The 19,576-nt window shown below is 45.0% G+C and overlaps 1 protein-coding gene across 9 annotated transcripts in view; it reads left to right on the forward strand.

Moving 5' to 3' along the window:
- The first annotated feature begins 1,878 nt into the window (after positions 1 to 1,878).
- Positions 1,879 to 19,576, forward strand: part of KIAA1217 (KIAA1217 ortholog) — a 302,038-nt gene continuing 284,340 nt past the window's right edge. For 4 of the 9 annotated variants that reach the window (XM_049624700.1, XM_049624701.1, XM_049624702.1 and 1 more), the window contains exons 1-2: positions 1,892 to 2,673; positions 10,789 to 11,072. In XM_049624700.1, the coding sequence (XP_049480657.1) occupies positions 2,604 to 2,673; positions 10,789 to 11,072 (354 nt within the window). In that variant the 5' untranslated portion in view covers positions 1,892 to 2,603. Of the gene's footprint in view, positions 2,674 to 10,788; positions 11,073 to 19,576 lie in introns of all 9 variants that reach the window. The other 5 variants (XM_049624704.1, XM_049624705.1, XM_049624711.1 and 2 more) reach the window with 3 other exon arrangements.

Here is a 19,576-nt window from a genome sequence, read left to right on the forward strand (position 1 = left end):
TTTGAAGAGCGTTGTACAGAATAGTTCAGTGCAAAGGCATTAATACAGAGCTTTCTCTGAATTGTTTTCAGTTCTCGTTCTCAAGGAGAAGGAACAAAAGGCCAGTAACTAGACTGGTAGAAGCTTTCCCCCATAGAATGGTCAGAAAGTCGAACTATTCAAGAGAATGTGATTTACTGTAAATATATGTCTAGATTTCCTGGTCCTTAATGATTCATGTTAATTATCTTCACTCGTAATGCCTTTTCGTTTTGCGCATTGCACAAAGAGTTTTGCTTGGAGGAATATCTACACAGGCCGCAGTCTGCGTTGCCTGTGGGGGAGGGGAGGGTCCCAGCAGCTTGAACACGTGGTGGGCAGAGGGGGTTCCTTGGGCTGCCTGGAAACTAACCAGAGTTTAGAACTGGTGGGAGACCTGCCCTTATTTTGCCCAGTTGGGGATCAACAGGGCCTTGAAGGGCTGCTCTCCCACTTTCCAAACAGCCCCAGGAAAGCAAAACCTGCATGTAAAAATGGACTTTTTCCCCCACCCCCTCCTGAACTGAGCTAGCCAGAAAGGCTTCCCAGCAGGCAGTGGGCTGCTATGGTAGGTATGCTGTTGTCTCCTTCACCGTGGGGGTCTTGCCACTGTACTGTGTCAAGTGACAGGTAGGAGCTGGTAGGAACAGGCTCTTCGGGCACCAAAACAAGTCAGGTGAGAGCCCAGGGACATCCTCTGGTGTGTCCCTCCCCACCACTCCAACCGTCCCTGGCATTGTTAATTTGAAGACAAATTCACAACAATTACCCAAGGATCAGGACAATCTGGACCCGGGGGCCTGAACACAAATCCCTCCTTCCTGAACATTTTGTATCTGAGGAAATAGTAAGGTTAAAACAAGACTCCTCTGGCGTTTACTCATTTGCCCACAGGGAACCAGTACAGAAACCGTGTAAGATTAGTTCCTCCTTAGAGCAAGATTACCAGGTAATTCTGCCGCAAAGTCATGGAGACCTTGAGCCCTGTCGACTCAATTGCCTGTATTCATGCTGCCAGGCATGGCTTTAACTTTCTAGAAGATTCCCCACATGTTGGATTTCAAGAAAAATCCTGTTAGGAGTTTCAGGGTCTTTCTTTTCTTCTTCCCTTCCTATGTGAGAGTTTGGCTCAATCTCTGGCATGTCCATTTTCCCTATATCCTTTGTCCCTACGGGCCTTCCGCATCTTTTTTGTCCTAGATGGCCAAAATATGTCTCCCACGCTGCCAAAACACACAGGTGACTTGAGGTCAGAATCTGGAGGATAGGCCAGCCATTGTTCTGCACAAATTCTTGATCTAAATTAATCTAAGACCTTGCCTGAATGGCCTGTTAAACTGCATGAAGGTATGGTCAGCAAGCTACCCATTGTCCTCTTTTCCCCTCAACTGATGAGGCCACTACAGATTAAAATATCACACTCTTCCTACTGGTGATTGTGTTACTTTTAGATGGCTGAAATGACAGAGCTAATGTTGCTTAGATTATTTTCCCATCTTTTTTTTGTGTGTGTGGACATTGTGCCTCCTATTTTCACTTTCTGGGAAATTTGCCAATTTTTCAAGGACTGGGTAAAGAACAAAATAAATATTTGTAGATAGCTTAAAAGGAGAATGAGTATGTTGGATGTAACTCTGCCCAACCAAAGAAAAGCAATTTTTTTGCCTTTCAGATATTTTAAAGTAATTAACTTGAGAGATTCGGAAGGTTGACTTTACTAGTTTGTTTACTTTTCAAGATTTGTGAGCAAGGGGTGTGTGTGTGTGTGTGTGTGTATGTGTGTGTGTGTGTGTGTTGGGGGAAAGGAGAGGCGTCAAAGCCTAAGCAAATGGGGGTACAAACTCTTTTTAAAGTTCAGTGCAAGTGATTGATACTGACTGTGCGAAAAGTAAACAACTTCTTTGTGTTAATCAGGTTCTAAACAGTTATTGCCAGAAAGTGTTTACTTAACAACATTCAGCATAAAGGCTTGCTTTCTGTCTTTCTTTCTTTTTTATAAAGAGATTTCACTCAAATTTGGGATGTTCTGCAGTTGGCTGTGTATTAATATGTACAGCAGCCTACTTGGGAGGCTCCTTCTGTGTCTGAGATTCAAGAACCCAGGGAACGGAGAACCCAGTTCTCGCCGGCGATCCTATGTGAAATGTTTTCCTTCCCCGGCTGCGGGATCTCGGCAGTTCGCAGCGGTGCAAACCAGGCAGTCCGGGTCCTGGTCGGACAGCCCATCACCTGTTGGGGCCTCCCACGCGCGCCGCGCAGGGCTCGCCCCGGCCAGGGGCGGCGGGCGGCTCCGGGGCACAGGCTCTCCCCCCTCCCCCCTTCCTCCGGGACCAGTCGGGCTGGCGGACTGACGGACGGACGGACGCGGGGCCGCAGGCACGGAGGGACGGGGGCGGCCCGACGCTGGAATGCAGTTTTCTCCGGCGAGAGAGACTTTGCACCGGAGTGGAGAATAGTTTGGGGTGGGGTTTCGCACGGTCCCCTCCCCCCGCCCAGGGCCCCCTTCCAGGCGCTTTCTGGGAGCTTTCAGAACTGCGCTCTGAAGTTTAAAGAGCAGCAAGGAGCTTGTGCCGTAGGCAGGGACAATGGAAGAAAATGAAAGCCAGAAATGTGAGCCGTGCCTTCCTTACTCAGCAGACAGCGGGCAGAAGCAGGGTAAGTAACAGACTCATTCAAAGATGGAGTTACAGTTAAGCGTGTTCCTCGCCGCGGGCTGCTTTTTATAATCCCGAGACGGGGCGCATGGCAAAGAAAACGCGCTTTTCTTGGGGTGGTGCGTTTTCAAAACTGAGTGGAGAGCTGTGATTTCTTGGGTCTGACTTGATCTCTGGCAGGGTTTTCGTCAGCAGCAAAAGAAGTGGCTTGGGGATACCGCGTTTGTGGGACAGTAAGCATTCAGTATGTGTTGTATCTCTAGGCAATGACAAAATATATCGCTAAAAGCAGCTTTTAATACTCACTGCTCCAGCCGTGGGAGAAAGGAGCTGTTTCTGGGAGGCTATCTCTGGGAGGGCAGCATTTCCATTCATTGGTTGGGGGATCCCATGAGGCAAATGCACACTGGATGCAAGTTTTGCGGAATTTTAGAGTTAAATTACAGAGTTTAGGGATGTTTTATTTTACAGATCAGAGCAGTAGGGGAGCACTTGTACCTCTATGTGGATGATGGATGGGACTCTGTGAATCTCTCTATTCAAAAGTTGGGAGTTGTTAGAGAATTTTGGTAAATTTTCTCCAGGCAGTTTTCCTTTAATTGTGTCGGTAATAGACTTGTCTTTTCCGTAGGGAATTTCCAGAAGCTTATGTTGTTCCAAAGAAATTTCACAGCGAGGCTGGGTAGAGAAAGGACTTCTCTGCTTTCCAGTTTCTGACGTCTGTGATGCCAGAGCCTATAGAGCCTATCATATGGTATCATATAGGCGGCGTGTTCATAAACCCGCACAATCCGAAACCATCCCCGCCCACCCTACCCCAGGTTCATCCGGAGGCCAGTTAGGAACTAAAAGAAGCCTTGCGGGTCTACAGTGCTCTGCGTGGGAGTAGGGATTATGCACAGGGGAAAAGGTGTGTGTGCTTTAAAAAGGCGAAAGGGAAGTAACAAATGACTCATCCACATTGAAAATGCAAAACTAAGCTAGGCACAAGCACGGCAATTAAAACACCGCCCCCTCCCCACCTTACCCCTGTCCTGTGAAATGCAGGAAACCTGAAGCTTAGAAAACCCTGGAGGATCCCCCAGTCCTACAGTCTTCGTCTAGGTGTCTGTGTTTGTGTTTCTAAAACAGAGCACTCTCCGTGAGGGCGCCTGGTCAGTGGGGTCCAGTGGGAGATAAGGCTGCCATCCCTCCCCTCCCCCCTTATCTGGTAGGGCAGGATCCTACAGCAAGGATTCCATCTGTTGACATAAGTGACCCAGAATCTACAGGGGCAATTAGAATGGGACCAGTTTAAGAAATAACTTTCAAACAAACACAGCAATTCAAAGATGCTTCAGAGGCTGGGGATAGTCAGGCTGAGGGAATGTAATCACTTTATTCATTTACCCATTCATTCAGTGGGAGAAACGGTGAACAAAGTAGATGAAAAATACTTGCCCTCGCTGAACTTCTGTTCTAAGAGCCATGTTTGGAGGGAAGGAGGTGGTAAAGAGAGACAATGAACAGATACATAAAATACATAGCATGTTAGATGCCAGCGTTCCCAGGTTTAGCGAGTAAAAATACCCTGTATTTGAGTTAAATACCCAGTTAAATTTGAGTTTCAGATGAGCAACAGATAATTATTTTTGTATGAGTATATCCCGTGCACTATTTGGGACATACTTATGCTGAAATTATTCATTATTTACTTGAAATTTCATTTTAGTTGGGCATTTTATATTTTATCTAGTAACTCTATTAAGTAGAAATAAGACTGTAGGCAGGGAAAGGGAACAGGAAGTACATGGGTTGCGGGTGAAACTGTAGATAGGGTTATCAGGGAGACCCTCACTGGTGTATATCTGAATAAACATCTGAAAGAGGTGAGGGAGGGAATAGCAGGAACATGTTCAAAGAACGGCAAGGACATGGGAGAAGGCTGGGAGAAAAGAGGGTAAGAGGTAATCCAAGCCAAATCACATAGGGCTGTGAGACTGTGGCAGAGACTTGATTATTTCAAAAGAGCTGGGGAGAGGCTAGCAGGTCTGACTTGTCTTATAAAAGAGAAATATTGGGTGCTATGCCGAGAATAACCCACATGGGGGGTAGGGGAAGGGCAGGGAGGCCATTTTGGAGGCTTCTGCGGTAAACCAGGGACGAGGTTGGACCAGCAGGTGGTAGAACAGGTGATGAGACACTTCCAGATGTATACTGAAAGTTAAGGCAAAAGAATTTGCTGAGGGATTGGATGTGGGATATAAGAGAAAAGGAGAAGTCAGAGATGATTTCAGAAATGTTGGCCTGCCTAGCTGGAGGAATGGAGTTGCCATTTACTCAAAAGGGAAAGCATTTGAGTGGAGTTGGGGAGGAGAGGGTGTGTATAGTTTGGAAGTGGAGGGGAAAATAGGAAGTCCTTTGGATAGGTTAGGATCCAGAGGTTTATATCAGGCATCCAAGCGGAGATGCTGATTGCAGCATGGATATTCTCCACTCGAATTGAAGAGGATGGACGGGGGTCAATGTCAGATCTGCTGGGACTGGGTCTGTGTGCAGGAGGACAGGTCCCCAGTACACCCTGGGACACTTGAGTATCTAGAAGTCAGAGAGATTGGGAGGGGTGGCTGGAGAGATCGTAAGGGTGAGAAGCATTCAGATTGGATGTGTAGGGTCCCGTTGAATTCTGGGTAAAGCGATGCAGCGAAGGAGGATGGCATCAGTTTCAGTTCTTTGGTCAGCACGAGGACCACACAGGGAAGCCAGGCCTCTGTTCACGTCATCCGTAATACACCGTGTCCATTTCTAGCCCGGCATTCTTGATGGTTGCACCCAATAAGAAAGTGATATTCCAGGGCAGACCAGGTCTTCCTCATCTTTGCATTTCCTGCACTAACAGAACACCGGGCACGTAGAAAACACTCAATAAATATTTCTTGAACCAAAGGCTAATTATTCCACCGCCGGGCTTGGCGTTTACCAATCTACTGTAGATAAGGATCCCCTGGGTGATCATGTAACTTATTGTCCGGACTGAGACACTTTGGAGAGTGAAAAGGAACCCTATGAATAATTTTGCTGGGACGGCAGTTGTAACCCACAAGTGTTTTGGCAAATTGGGGCAGATGGTCGCCCCAAGAATGGCTCTAATCAGTGAGGTTTCCGTGGCTGAGTAGGCAGCTTACTAGGAAAACAACAGCGTGAAAGTATATTGCGAGGTGCCCTGTGTGCGCTCCGTAGTTATTGGCTAACCTGTAGTCTAAGACTATCACACTCCCTTTAAAGCCCATGGGCTCCTTGGAGCGATCCTGGGGGAGGTTCCTCGGGCCGCCTCTATCTGCCCACAGTGGCCCTGAAGTGTCTGCTTTTGCTCAGGCCCCTAAGCTCTTGAAACCCCTGGGCAGGTAAGGTGTTATCAGCCCGTCTGCTCGCCTCCGCCAACCCCTGATCCACCAGTGTTTCGAGATAGTATTTGCTCTGCTGGTAATCATTTTTTGCAATATGTAAATGTATCAAACCAACACATTGTACACCTTGAACTTGCAAAAAATGGCCCTGGCCACAGAGCGCAAGCTTGGGGAGTCCCAGATACTCAAGTCTTTGCACAGAACTCTAAAATTGTCCCATCAGTCTCTGCCCCTGACCTGTTTTATCCTAAAGAGCACTTATCACTACGTGACATTTATATGACGTATTGTTTGTCTGCTTCCCTCATTATAATGTGGATCCTCTGTAAGGGAAGGGGATTATGTCTCTCTCGATCACAACTTCACTGTATTTCCTAACTCCTTTCAATGTACGGAGTAGGCACTCAATAAATATTTTCGAGAATGAATGAATCATCTAACCAACACCTGAGCCGAGAATGTTTTTCCGGGGAGCAGAAGGGCTGTTCCTACTCTGTCTATCCCAGAAATCTTATTTATCCCGTATTTAATTTTTAAGGGTTTTTAGGTGAATATATATAATGGTCTGATTTCGGCTGTAGTTTCTGTGCCAGTTCGTATATGGTGGTGATCTGTATGATATTAACAAGAGAACTAGGAAGGCAAGAAATCCCGTGGGCCCCCAACAGAATATGGGATGTGTATTAGTCAGATAGGCGAATTGCTGTAACAACCCTGTAATCTCTGTGGTTTAGCACAACCAACGTTAATGTTTTGAACACAGTGGAATGTGGATATTCCCGGCCAGGTGGATCTCCTGAGGGCACACCTTCAGGCCGGCTCTGGGACCTAGGCCCCTTCTGTGTAGCCTGCCGCCATTCGCCAAGGCCTTGACGGCTTCCTCTGGAGCTTTGACTGGCAGCTAGCCCAAGATCAAAGAGAAGGAGCACGGAAGATCATTCAGCAAGGCTGGGGGCCAGGGCTGAAGGTGGCCCACATCACCTCTGGCCACCCACACTGCATTGACTGGAGGAATTAGGACCAGGCCCCAGCTAGATGAAGGCTGGAAAACGCAGCCTTTCTGTGTGTGCAGCAGGAGAACGTTATGGTTTGAAGACCCGGACGGACAAAATCCTGTCGCTGCCACAGAAGGCCCGGAGAGGTTGTACAGCCAGAGGAAACAGCAACTCCCCACGGTGTTCCTATGACAAGAGAGGATCCTGGCACCATTGCAAAGCTCCATCTTGGAGATAGCGAACCGGAAGCCTCTACAAAGAAGGGAGGGACTCCCTCTCAAAGAGGCTGTGGCCTACCGAATCTGAACTCGGGAATAAAATCTCAGGGAAGTCTTGTCGCTGGCTCGCAGGTGGAAGGCAGGCGTGGAATGTCTGAAGGATGCGAGGTCTCAAATCTCTTGCTGTGAAGTCAGCTGACTTGGCTGAGGCCACCTGAGCTGTGGCCCAGAGGCCAGCCTTCAGCTCCCGTGGGCTCCTGCCCGCAGGATAACCTGCTGCGTCTCAGCAGAGTCTCTCTCTCTCTGGCACTGCCGCCCTCCTCATCTCTGCTTCTGCTCCCGGGAATGCTGGAGGGGCTGTTCTCTGCTCGCCGCTCCTGTTCTGCTCTGTGCCCTGCTTGGAGTGGGCTAGGAAGAGCAGTTTCCCGGGGCCGTGCGGAGGCTGGGAGCGGCAGGAAGGGGAAACTGGAAGCCTTGCCTTCACGCTACAGCATCGTTGTTTGTTTGACACGGATTCCCAGAATAGCAAGTGGCTGGACACACCCATACTTCAATGTTAGCACCAGAGTGCATTCCAGACAAGAAATAGAACTGGATTTCTGTGTGGATGGCTTTGTGGATAATGAAGAAGGGGTGGGACTCAGATCTCTGACTCCACGGCTGTGGAATTGTGACTACCTGTCCTTTGCCCGGTCGCCTCTTGTTTTGTCCTGCTTAGTTTTTCTCCCCAGCTGAAGGGTCACGGTGTCCCCAAATGACTGGAGGGGTAGAGTTGTCAGTTCTCCCTCAGGCCCGGGAATTGAGAGCCCCCAAGAACTGAGCCTCCCTGAGGAAAGGGCTCAGGTGACCGGGACGCGTGTTCAAGTGGCTTTGTGTGGACAGTAGGGTTGGGGTGTTGTTGGTGCCTGTGAGCAGGTGCCTGGTGGTGGGACGGGAGACAGACCGGGCCGATAGCGGAGTGGGGTGAAGGGCAAGAAGGGGAGCCACGGGAAGGAGTGAGCCCCGCCCTCAATTGGGCATCCGCCAAAGGACTGTGCCTTTGGCCGTTGGCGCATTTGGGCATCAGTGCTTTTGCTGCCTTCCTCCAGGTCACATTCAACCTTGTTAAACAACTGGAGACATTTTAGAAGAATGCACAAAAAAGAAAAAATGGGAAAGTAACATAAGGCTGACGTGACCTTCCGGTGCAAAGTGTTAGAAAACGGCAGGGGTTGAGAGTCAGCAAGTTGGGGCTTTCCAAAGGTAAATGGTGACAGGAGATTGGCTGCAAAGACTGCCACTCCTCCCCTCCCCCGCTCCTTTCCGAATTTATCTGAAGGAAGAAAGAGGAAAACTATTTTCAGTCTCCAAGGGGCTACCGTTCTGGCTGTCTTGACCTAGTCTGAGGATCCTTAGATGAGACAAAATAGTTCTTGTGAGTCTGTGTGGCAGAGGAAGGCAGATGGAACTTTCTGCTGCTGTTGGTGGCTGAAGGTGCCTGAACATTTATCCATATGGGTGTCTGTGTGTTTGCCCATGTGAAGAAGTCCCCTTCCCGAAGATTCAATCCCGCCAATTAATCTAGCTGCCCAGGATCATTTTTTAAAATATGTTAATGATGTCGAAAGTAATCGTTAAAAATACTGTGTAAAAGTCAATAGTGTTATATGAAGTATACAACAAGTTTTTGGCCAATGTAAAACTCATGTGCACACACACGCACTCCGAAAGCTAAAGCGAAACCAGATTGCACACGTATTTACCAACCTGACATATGGCATTTTTTGCAACTCGCTTTATTCAGTGGATCCTGTTACTTCTGTTTTATTAAAGAAGACACCACAAAAAAGGCAGCCGTCATGTGGGTCCATGTAATGAGAAAGGAGCCTAAATAAATGATACAGTTAATCTCTCAATATCTTTTTAATCAACAGTTCAGTCTTCTTCCCCTTCTAAATTTACTGCTGAAACTAATGAAGAGTAGGAGAATTAACTAATTTGGCTATTTTTTCCTCCCTTTCCTCATCGGTGTCTGATGGAGATGCTATAATTAGCAATGTAATGAGAAGTGAAGGGTAAACAAGAAGAATTGTTCCCAGAACACCATTCTCCGGATGGAAAACCAGAATAGGAAAACCAGCCTGAGTTGAAAATGTTCACTATGCCTAACCCAAGGGCGTCAGACCTGGGGTTGTCTACAGAGGCGTTTCTAGACAACGAGGGAAATGCACTGGGGGCATGGCCTTTAGATGAGCTGGTGTGTGTATAAACTGGATGCTCTGGGTATCACTGGTGTGAAGTTTCGTTTGTCTCTCTGAGACTCAAGTCTAGAACTTTCAAATAGTGGATCTTTTTTTCTGCACAGAACTTTTAAAGGTAAATAATTAGCAAATGAGCTTTTACCGGAAACTTCTTTAAAAACTCATTGAGACTGGGTTTTAAAGGATCTAGAGCTAGAAGACGCTGCACATCTAATACTGGTCCAGCCATCCTCATTTAATGAATGAAGATGGTGAGGTTTAGAGATCATATTGTATGGTCTGGGTGTGAGGTTAAAGGCAGGACGCGTGAGAGCCTAGGGTTCCCGGATCAGGAGTACCTTATCCTGCCTGCATCTGTGTGGTGTGTAAGTACTGCTCCTGCTGAAGAGAGTCTGAAGTGCTTTTGAATGTTCATAACTCTCCCTTTCTAGTTTTGTTTTTTAAGAAGTAATTCTCCTTTTTCAGTCAGCTAGAAGATGCAGACCTGACGCCCTACTTGCCAACCATTGAGAATGAGCAGAGATTCCCTATCCACTGTCATCGCCTGCCTCCTTTGCTCCCTTCTAGGTGGACATCAACTTGGCCTGGAAAGGCCGTGTCCGAGACAAGGTCAAGGCCAAGGGTCTAGGTCAAGGCCATCAACATGTACCATATCTCTGTCCTTTTCACTGTGTGTTTTAAAGTCCACTTCAGGCAAAATGTGTCCAAGCCTTTACATTCTCTCCATTCTTACCTAATAGTAATATTGACCTAAGAAAATTCTAACGTTTGCTTGGTTTATGCTAATGGAGGGGGGCTGGAGTTTTCAGGGGGCTCATATGTCTGTGATTATAATGCCTATTTCTGGTCTTGGGGATGAAGTAAGTGTCTCCGAAACCACCGTCAGATTATGAAACTATGAAAGTCCTGTTACCAGCATGAGGTTGCAATTAAAACAAAAGCAATAATCAGAATCACTGGAACTAACTTTTCTATAATTACAGTTGAAGGTAAGGGGTAACCCAGTTGCCTGCAAACTTGTCTGACCAAGTGTTCTCCTTCTGAATAATCTCAGGGAAAGAGTCGGAAACGACCACCTTTCTCTCTACAACTTTTTGCGTTAGTGCAATTTTTCTCATTTCCTTTGTTGATTTGGTTCCCGTCTTGCCTAAAAAACAAATAACCTGCCAGGTTATGGTTACATATTAACAGCAGCCAGAAACCCTCTTAGTGTTCTGTAAATGACATTTCTAGTAAAATCTTTCATTGCAAACTGTATTTTTTTTTTTGTCTTTCAGAACAAGGAAAAAGCAATCTACAAGTCACGTCATTAGAAGATGCAGAATGTCGCAGAACCAAGGAACGCCTTTCTAATGGGAACAGTCGCGTTTCAGTTTCCAAGTCTTCCCGCAATATCCCAAGGAGACACACTCTAGGTGGACCCCGCAGTTCCAGAGAAATACTGGGAATGCAAACATCTGAGATGGACAGGAAGAGAGAAGCTTTCCTGGAACATCTGAAGCAGAAGTACCCCCATCATGCCACCGCGATCATGGGCCACCAAGAGAGGCTGAGAGACCAGGTACGACCATGTTGCCGTTCGAAATGAGTAGAGCTCATTCTGCAATGAACGTGAGGGAGAGCAAAGTGGCAGGTCAAAGGGGACAAAACGGATGAGTGGATCGTGCCCACCTTTGGGTTGTTCCAGATCTCTTTGTGGGTTTGCGAGACGGAGGCAGCTTACGGGAAAGGTTTGACCTGAAGCCTCAGTTGTCTTTATCAGTGTGTCAGAGAGGGGAGACCCAGAGAGGAGGCAGTCCCCCCCAAATGTGTCCCGATGTTCAACCACAAATACATCTAAACTGCAGGCGGTGAGGGGGTCTTACTTTACTGAGCCAAGCCCAGGATCCATTACTGTGCACCCAGATAGCACTTGAGTGCTTAGCACAGTGAATGAATGAATGAATGAATGAATGAATACATATATACATACATATGTACATACATACATACATACATACATACATACGTATAGACAGACAGACAGACATAAATACATTTTCAGGGTAAAGGAGAGCACAGAGGGATAGATTGTGGTGAACCCCTTTTCCTTAGCAAGCTGACATTAGGGTTTTGTTTCTATTCTCTGTTTTTTGTTCCTTTTAATCACAGATGTTTACCTTTCGCATTCTTGGCTTTCTGCTGTCATCAGCTACCTGTTTTTTCAGGTTATCTTGACAGCTACACAGACAGCACCCATTTGTGCCTTGGGATGTTGTTGTTTCTTGGCTGTATGCAATGACTTTTTGGCAGGCCACAAAGTTTTGGGGGGGGGTCCCCCGAAGGCCCCACAGGCATGTGATCAGATTGACCTTTGAGGATGCAGAACATAGTAAAGGAAGCAGGGCCACTGCGACACACGTGGTCGGGGTAGAGGACAGGCTGTTATTGATTTCCACACTCCAGAGAGAGAGACCCATTTAGCTTGTTAAGTCGGCGGTCCTGCCAGTTAACCGGTTACCAAAGTGATGTCTGACTAACTCAGCTTTCTATCTTCCGTGGAAATGGAAATTGGCATTCGCCTGAACCATTTGAACCTGTACTTCATCGTCACTCTCGATTTGTCGGTTTATTTATTTAAAAAAATTTTTTTGGGGCGCCTGGGTGGCTCAGTCGGTTAAGCGTCCGACTTCGGCTCAGGTCACCATCTCACTGTCCGTGAGTTCGAGCCCCGCGTCGGGCTCTGTGCTGACTGCTCAGAGCCTGGAGCCTGTTTCTGATTCTGTGTCTCCCTCTCTCTCTGACCCTCCCCCGTTCATGCTCTGTCTCTCTTTGTCTCAAAAATAAATAAACGTTAAAAAAAATTAAAAAAAATAAAAAATAAAAAAAATCTTTTTTAATGTTTATTTATTTTTAAGACAGAGACAGAGTGTGAACAGGGGAGGGGCAGAGAGAGAGGGAGACACAGAATCCAAAGCAGGCTCCAGGCTCCAGCCCCAAGGTGTCAGCACAGAGCCCGACGCGGGGCTTGAACCCAAGAACTGCGAGATCATGACCCGAGCTGAAGTTGGAGGCTTAACCGACTGAGCCACCCAGGCGCCCCATCGATTTGTCGGTTTAAATTCAACCCTGGTTTCTCCGAAATCTTTATTAAAGTACCTAAAAATATGAAATGAGTGTATAGGCTGTATGTTTGCTTTTTGCTCACGTTGCCAAAAGGTGGCAGACCCAGAAGAGGAGAGAAGAAACAGGAGGCCTGGTTGATGTAGATAAATTCTTTAGTAGTTAAGAAAAGGATGACTCCTTTCATTTCAAGCATATATAGAAAGTACCCCCTATTTATTTATTTATTTACTTATTTTAAAATTTGTTTATTTATTTTGATAGAGACAGTTAGTAGGGAAGGGGCAGAGAGAGAGGGAGAGAGAGAATCCCAAGCAGGCTTTGCTCTGTCAGCACAAATCCCGATGCAGGGTTCCATCCCATGAACCATGGGATCAGGACCCGAGCTGAAATCAACAGTTGGATGCTTAACTGACTGAGCCACCCAGGTGCCCCTTTACTTACTTATTTAAAATTTATTTCCTACAGTTTTCTTGAGGTGCAATTGACATGTAAAAAATTTCCCTAATTTTTAGTCGGTAGTAGGGTCACTCTCCATATAAGTAACGTGTCACATGTTTGTGAGGCACCGTACTTTATCCAAAGTGGTTCAGATTGAGGACACTCAAACTCAGAATAGTTACAGTCACACAATTTGCTAAGGGAAAGTTGGAATTTGAATCTGGTTAAGTCTGAGCTCAGAACCCTTGTTTATTTCACTGTTCTTTAAGTTGATCATTGCCTATGGAGCATGTAGTGTGGTGAGGAAAAAAAACGACAAATTCCTTCTACCTGTCTAGGTTTTTGACTAACTAATAATTAAATTGATATAAGACAGATTAACAGAAGAAAAACAAACAAACAAAAGCTTAATGATGTGTATGCTTCCTGTGTATACATGGGAGAGACCCAGGAACTCTGAGTAACTCCCTAAAATGGCCAAAGCCATCACCTTAAATATCATGTTCAGCTAAAGACAAAAGAAGATGTTAGGAGTAGGGAGTCAATTATGGGAAGTTACCAAGAAAAGCATAATAAACAAGGTCAAGTTGTTATGGCCTAAAATAATTTGGATACTGGTCCTGGCTCAGAGAAAGAGCTATTACCAGAGATTACTTTTTCTCTGGAATACTTATCTGTATGGCAGGGCGAACATCTAATTATGCATCATCTCTCCTTGTTGTCCTGTGAATCACCCTCCTCCCCTTTGAAGCACTAAGCCCCTATCCCATTCCCTAGGTCAGGATAGCATATAAGCCTCAACTGACCCAACATGTCCTTGGGTCTCATATTCTTATGGGGCTCCCATACATACATAATTAAATTTGTTTTTCTTCGTTAATCTCTTTTATGTCAATATACCGGTCAAAAAACCTAAAAGGGTAGAGGAAATTTTTTTTCCTCTCCACCAGTCTGTACATGAAGTGTAAGGGATAGGGTGAGGTTGTGTGTGTGTGCGTGTGTGTGTGTGTGTGTGAGAGAGAGAGAGAGAGAGAGAGAGAGAGAGAGAGAGACTATGGGGCCAGTGGTCACGGTGAAGGAGGTTAGGAAATTGATTATGTGTTGAATGAGGAAGGTGGAATGTATTTTTTTAAGTTAGAAATGTATTCATCTTGCTGAGAAATTAGTATTTCAAAATGGTATATTTTCCATGCTAAAAATATTTCAATTGTTATCATTACTGTTATTATTTATCATCTCATAACTATTGCTACTGCTATGATGATAGTAACTGGCTAAAACTCTCACATGGGGAGCCTAAATATAACCTGAAGGGTGCATGGTATCAGATGACAGGGAATAATGACTGTGGCTTAGTGGCCCCAACCTCTGATCTCCTATCCCATGCATGTCTGCCACAGGTGTAGTCTGGCCATGGCTGGTCAGCTGTCCCTTTACTGGGTAACTCAGGATGAATTCTTGTGTATTCCAAGCTGACCATCCAGAGAGGGATAGAGTCTGATGCATGGATCTGTGTATATATTTTTTCATTCCATTGTAGTGTCGCCAATGAACCCTAATCAGAGGTAAGCTCAGGTAATGGTTTAGGAAATTCCTATGGACAGTACTTCATCCTCTGGCTTTTCTATTCTTTTTCACCTGCTGCGTGGTTCCTCTTTCCTGTCTTCTTCTCCACGATGCCCTTTGTTCCTCCCCGACCTTAAAGTGGATTATTCCAGGCTTCCTTTGCAGGAAGATCAGATGACCAGCCATACGGAGGAATTCAAATAAACAAGTCTGACCACTTATCTAATACTGAGCTTCTCAGTACCACGTATCCTTCTGGTGGCTGTTTGCCTGGCTGCCTCCCAGAGAAGCGGCCTTCATGAACAGAGTGACACTGGGGGGAGTTTGAGAGGAAGATGGTAACTGCAGCAGCCAGCGTCTTACCTGAAATATCTGGGTACCAAGGGCATGTAGGTTCCAGTTCCTTGGTATTAAACATAAGGAGAATTAGAGCCTACCTTACATTTCAGAATCTGAGTCCAGACGCTGGAAGGCTTATGGTTGAAAACTTCAATTTGGGCCTTTGAAAATAAGTCAGTCAAGAATTTTCTTCAGTCTAAATTATTTGAACAGAGGTCTCCTGATGGGAGAACAGCCATGTTGAGTAGCAACCTCCTTCCTACCTGTCTTCAAAGATAGCAGATGGCCATTAATGCTGCATAGTGTTTATGTAGTAAAGGTTACTTGTGTGGGCCAGTCAGGGGGTGAAGCTACATCACCTGGCAGCTAAGGGTGTGGTTCTGGGACAAGGCAGGGCTGGGTCGGAATCCAGCCTCCTCCATGTGCTAATTGCAGGATTGGAGCTAATGACTTCATCCTTCTCTGTCTCAGTTCCCCCATTTGTCAAAGGACAATAATCTCAGTATCTCAGAGTACTGAAAAACAGCCTCAGAAAGCCGTGGATCTTCCTCCTGTTTCAATGGCAGCTCGTGGCATTACAGTCTTCTGGTCTATGGTATCCAAAAGAAGAGTCTCAGTGGTTCTTATTTTCAGATTAGTATTTAAAGGCAGTTTTCTTTTCTGCCCACGCATATTTGAGTACCCGAAGATTATTTTTTCCATCGTCAGAGCGTAATTTTATTATAATTCCGAAACTTATTTCGATTTTTCCTTCATCAAAAGCTTAAAATTTGGATTTCTTTCACTTATTCATCCCATATGTATTTATTTGGCACCTGCCGTGGTAAAGGTGCTGTGATGAGGCGTGATCCCTGCCATCAAGTCCATAAAAGAAATACGGCTTTCTAGCACAGATACCGATCCTTCATGATCCAGCCCAAATGTCGCTCCTTCTGAGTTGGTCATAACGTCTTGCAGTACCTATATTGTAGTATCTAATCATGCCTTTATTGTACTTCTCCTTGTGTTTCTTTCTCCCACGTAGAATATTTTGGAGGACAAGAACCTTGTCTTAAATACCTTTGTAAAGTTACCATTTAAGGGAGTATGGAACCTAACTTAAGCATGATCGGTTTTTGTTGAATGAATGAATGAGTGTGCAGATTGTTGGTAGCAAACCTCCCTCTGTCAACTCTGCTTCTGCTTTCTACACCTGTGTACGCGGGTATTGTTTGCTACCAATAATTTGTATGATCTGGACGTCACCTTCCACAGGGGAAGCTTTTTGAATGCAAAGCAGGGTTAATAGAGGGGAGGAGATAGTTAATACCTGATCACAACTCATCTAATCACAGAAAGCCTGTGATTTAAAGGGCTTCGCTATGTGACCCACAGACATTGAATGCCACACACTGAAAAGTGAGTGGGGCGCCTCGGTGGCTTAGTTGGTTAAGTATCTGACTTTAGCTCAGGTCGTGATCTCATGGTTCGTAGGTTCAAGCTCTGCATCTGGCTCTGTGCTGACAGCTTGGAGCCTGGAGCCTGCTTCGGATTCTGTGTCTCCCTCTCTCTCTGCTCCAACCCCTGCTCATGCTAAATAAACATTTAGGGTTTCATCAGCACATCGCACATCCATACATAGAACTTTATACTTATCTGTACAATGGCATTAATCACATTTAAATGTAATATAAATATATTAACATATATTTACACCTTTATGTAGTGGCATCTTTGACTTTTTTTTATAAACTTAATTATATTATGGCAGAATTTCAATCACACTGGATTATTCCTCATGCAGTAGATCTCAGGGTATCATTGTATACCTTGGGAAATTGATGTCGTCCCTACGTCATGTGTGAAAACTCCAAATTAATCAGATGGTTTATTTTCCTTTTTTTTTTTTTTTTAAAGATTTTAAGTAATTCTTTTTTTTAAATTTTTTTATTAATGTTTATTTATTTTTGAGAGAGTGCGAGTCGGGGAGGGACAGAGAGAGAGGGAGACACCGAATATGAAGCAGGCTACAGGCTCTGAGCTGTCAGCACGGAGCCCGACGGGGGGCTCTAACTCACAAACTGAAATCTGAGATCATGAAATCTCGAACTCACGAGCCATGAGATCATGACCTGAGCCGACGTTGGACGCTCAACCGACTGAGCCACCCAGGCGCCCCTAAGATTTTAAGTAATTCTACCCCCAACCTGGGGCTTGAACTCACAACCCCGAGATCAAGAATCACATGGTCTATGGACTAAGCCAGTCAGTGCCCCAATCAGATTTTTTTTTCCCTATCACATTTGTTCTTTTCCTATCACATTTGTTCTAATCCTAATCAATCCATATATGTGAAGTGTTAGAATTTCTCAAATATGCATCTACATTCATGAATATGTGTGTCAGTGAAGCCTGGAAAGTGATCTAATTGGAACTAAAGGCACACTAAGACCATAGACCATCATTAGTGGAAGACTTGGGCCCTGGTGAAGATGTGGATAAAAGGCTAAAGTTGTAGAGGGGGCAGGTTCTAAATAATTATGTATGCTTCATAAATAAATAAATAAATACACAAATGAAAAGTTTATAAATTAAACTAAAGCAATAGAACCCAGCTAAGAAATTCTTCAGAGCTACTAATTTATTCTCAACCAAAAAGGAAAATGATGGGAGAACAGCCATGTTTAGTGGCAAGAACCAGGGAGCTGTTCAAAACTAATGACTAAATACGCATTTACAGACCAGTTTCTTGCCTAAACCTTAAGGGAAAAGGAAACAGCATTTTGGCGCTTAAGAAATATAATACAAGAGGGGTGCCTGAGTGGCTCAGTTGGTTGAGCGTCCCATTTTGGCTCAGGTCATGATCTCATGGCTCGTGAGTTTGAGCCCCGAGTCAGGCTCTGTGCTGACAGCTCAGAGCCTGGAGCCTGGTTTGGATTCTGTGTCTCCCTCTCTCTCTCCCCCTCCCCCACTCATGCTCTGTCTCTCTCTCTCAAAAATAAATAAACATTAAAAAAAAATAAAAGAAATCTACTACAAGGTATGTGGAGCAAATACTAACAATAAGCCACAGTGGGATGGGGGAAGAAGGCCCTTACCCAGATGGAGAACGTGAGCATAGAGGTTAGTTAAATGTTCAGCATTTTTTTAACACTGTTTTCTTGACCACTATTTATGGTGGTGAAACAGTGGAAAAGACTGCAAGGAGAACATCTTATTGGCCTCAGTTAATATTATGACACTATTGCTCTTTGCCCATATTGGTATATTTCACCGTCTCAACAACCCTGCGTGGTAGGCAATATTATGAACTCTCCTTAACAGAATGGGAAACTGAGGCACAGCTTACTTAGCTCTTGTTCACAGTGACAGGGCAAGTCACCGGTACTGAATCCTATTATTTGGCTGTGGGGCAGGTCTTGCTTTCTTGCCTCCAGATCACACCATCTCTCTGATGCACAGCAAAACCAATAGACATTAGTCTAAAATGTCGAGAAAATGGAGAAGGGTTGGACTGGGGGTACCGGTTTGGCCATTGTCGTAAGTATGCAATTTGGTGGTCATCTTACAGTGGCTGAAATGCCCGCCTCCTATTAGATTGGCCTTCAATAATTCTGGAAAGACAAGGAATTTGGCACCAAAGAAGCAGTGACATAAATAGTGATTTAAGTATCTATGGAATATAAACGTTGAGATGTTACTATTGCCAGAGCAACACCTCCAAATGGAAGGATCATGGTGTCATGACAAAATTACAAGCTACATTTAGAGAATTTATATTAGTATATATGGGAGCGTTTAATGAAGTGAGATGTAATGAAATGCTTGAGCCTGTGAACAAAGGATATAATTACGAGGGAAAGAATCAGTACAAAAAAACTGTCCTCAGAAATTCCAAATCTTGGCTATGTCTAAGAGAAATCAGAATGCAATCAGAAACAATAGTCATCGAAATTTGGGCGTGATGAAAAACAATGGGAAAAAAATAAGCAGAAAGAGCAGTCTGCTACGAAACAGATGATGATGTTACTTGAGGGACCAGCTGAAGGAGCTCGCTGGAAATGTTTCCCAGGGGACTGATATTTTGAATTGTGACTTAAAGGAGATGGAAATGCATTTCTGAAGATTTGGAATATGACAGAGTAGGACATCTGGGGGCAGGGTGAGGGGGCACTCAGCGATCAAAGAGACTAAATTCAAGGAGTTGCGTTTTCACTTGCAAAATTGATTGGAAGTTGACGTTAATCACAGAAGATACAGGAAAACAGGAAAAGAATCCTAAATGGGGATCATTCGTAACACATGGCTTTTGATCCATGTTTAATTGGGTGCCACCAAACTCTGCATTAGCTTTCGTTTTAATTAGTGGAAGGAAGAGCAAGAGAACAGTGTTATATTAAGAAGAGGTCTGAAAGCAAATCAAAATAAGATTCTACTGGAAAACCTGCTAAGGAGTGTCGGGGAGTAGGTGGGAAGTGAAGGGGAGTCAGAAACCCAAGTGTGGCTATGCGGTGGCAGGAGACGCCTTGATGTGGTGATCGGCAAAACCTAGAGAAAACTGCCACCAGCTCAGATGGAGATTTGCAGTATTGAGGAATCCAGAAAAGACCAATGTGATTTAGTCCAGCTGATTGATAC

This window comes from Panthera uncia, chromosome B4 (assembly GCF_023721935.1).
Source record: "Panthera uncia isolate 11264 chromosome B4, Puncia_PCG_1.0, whole genome shotgun sequence".
In the NCBI taxonomy this organism is placed as follows: domain Eukaryota; kingdom Metazoa; phylum Chordata; class Mammalia; order Carnivora; family Felidae; genus Panthera; species Panthera uncia.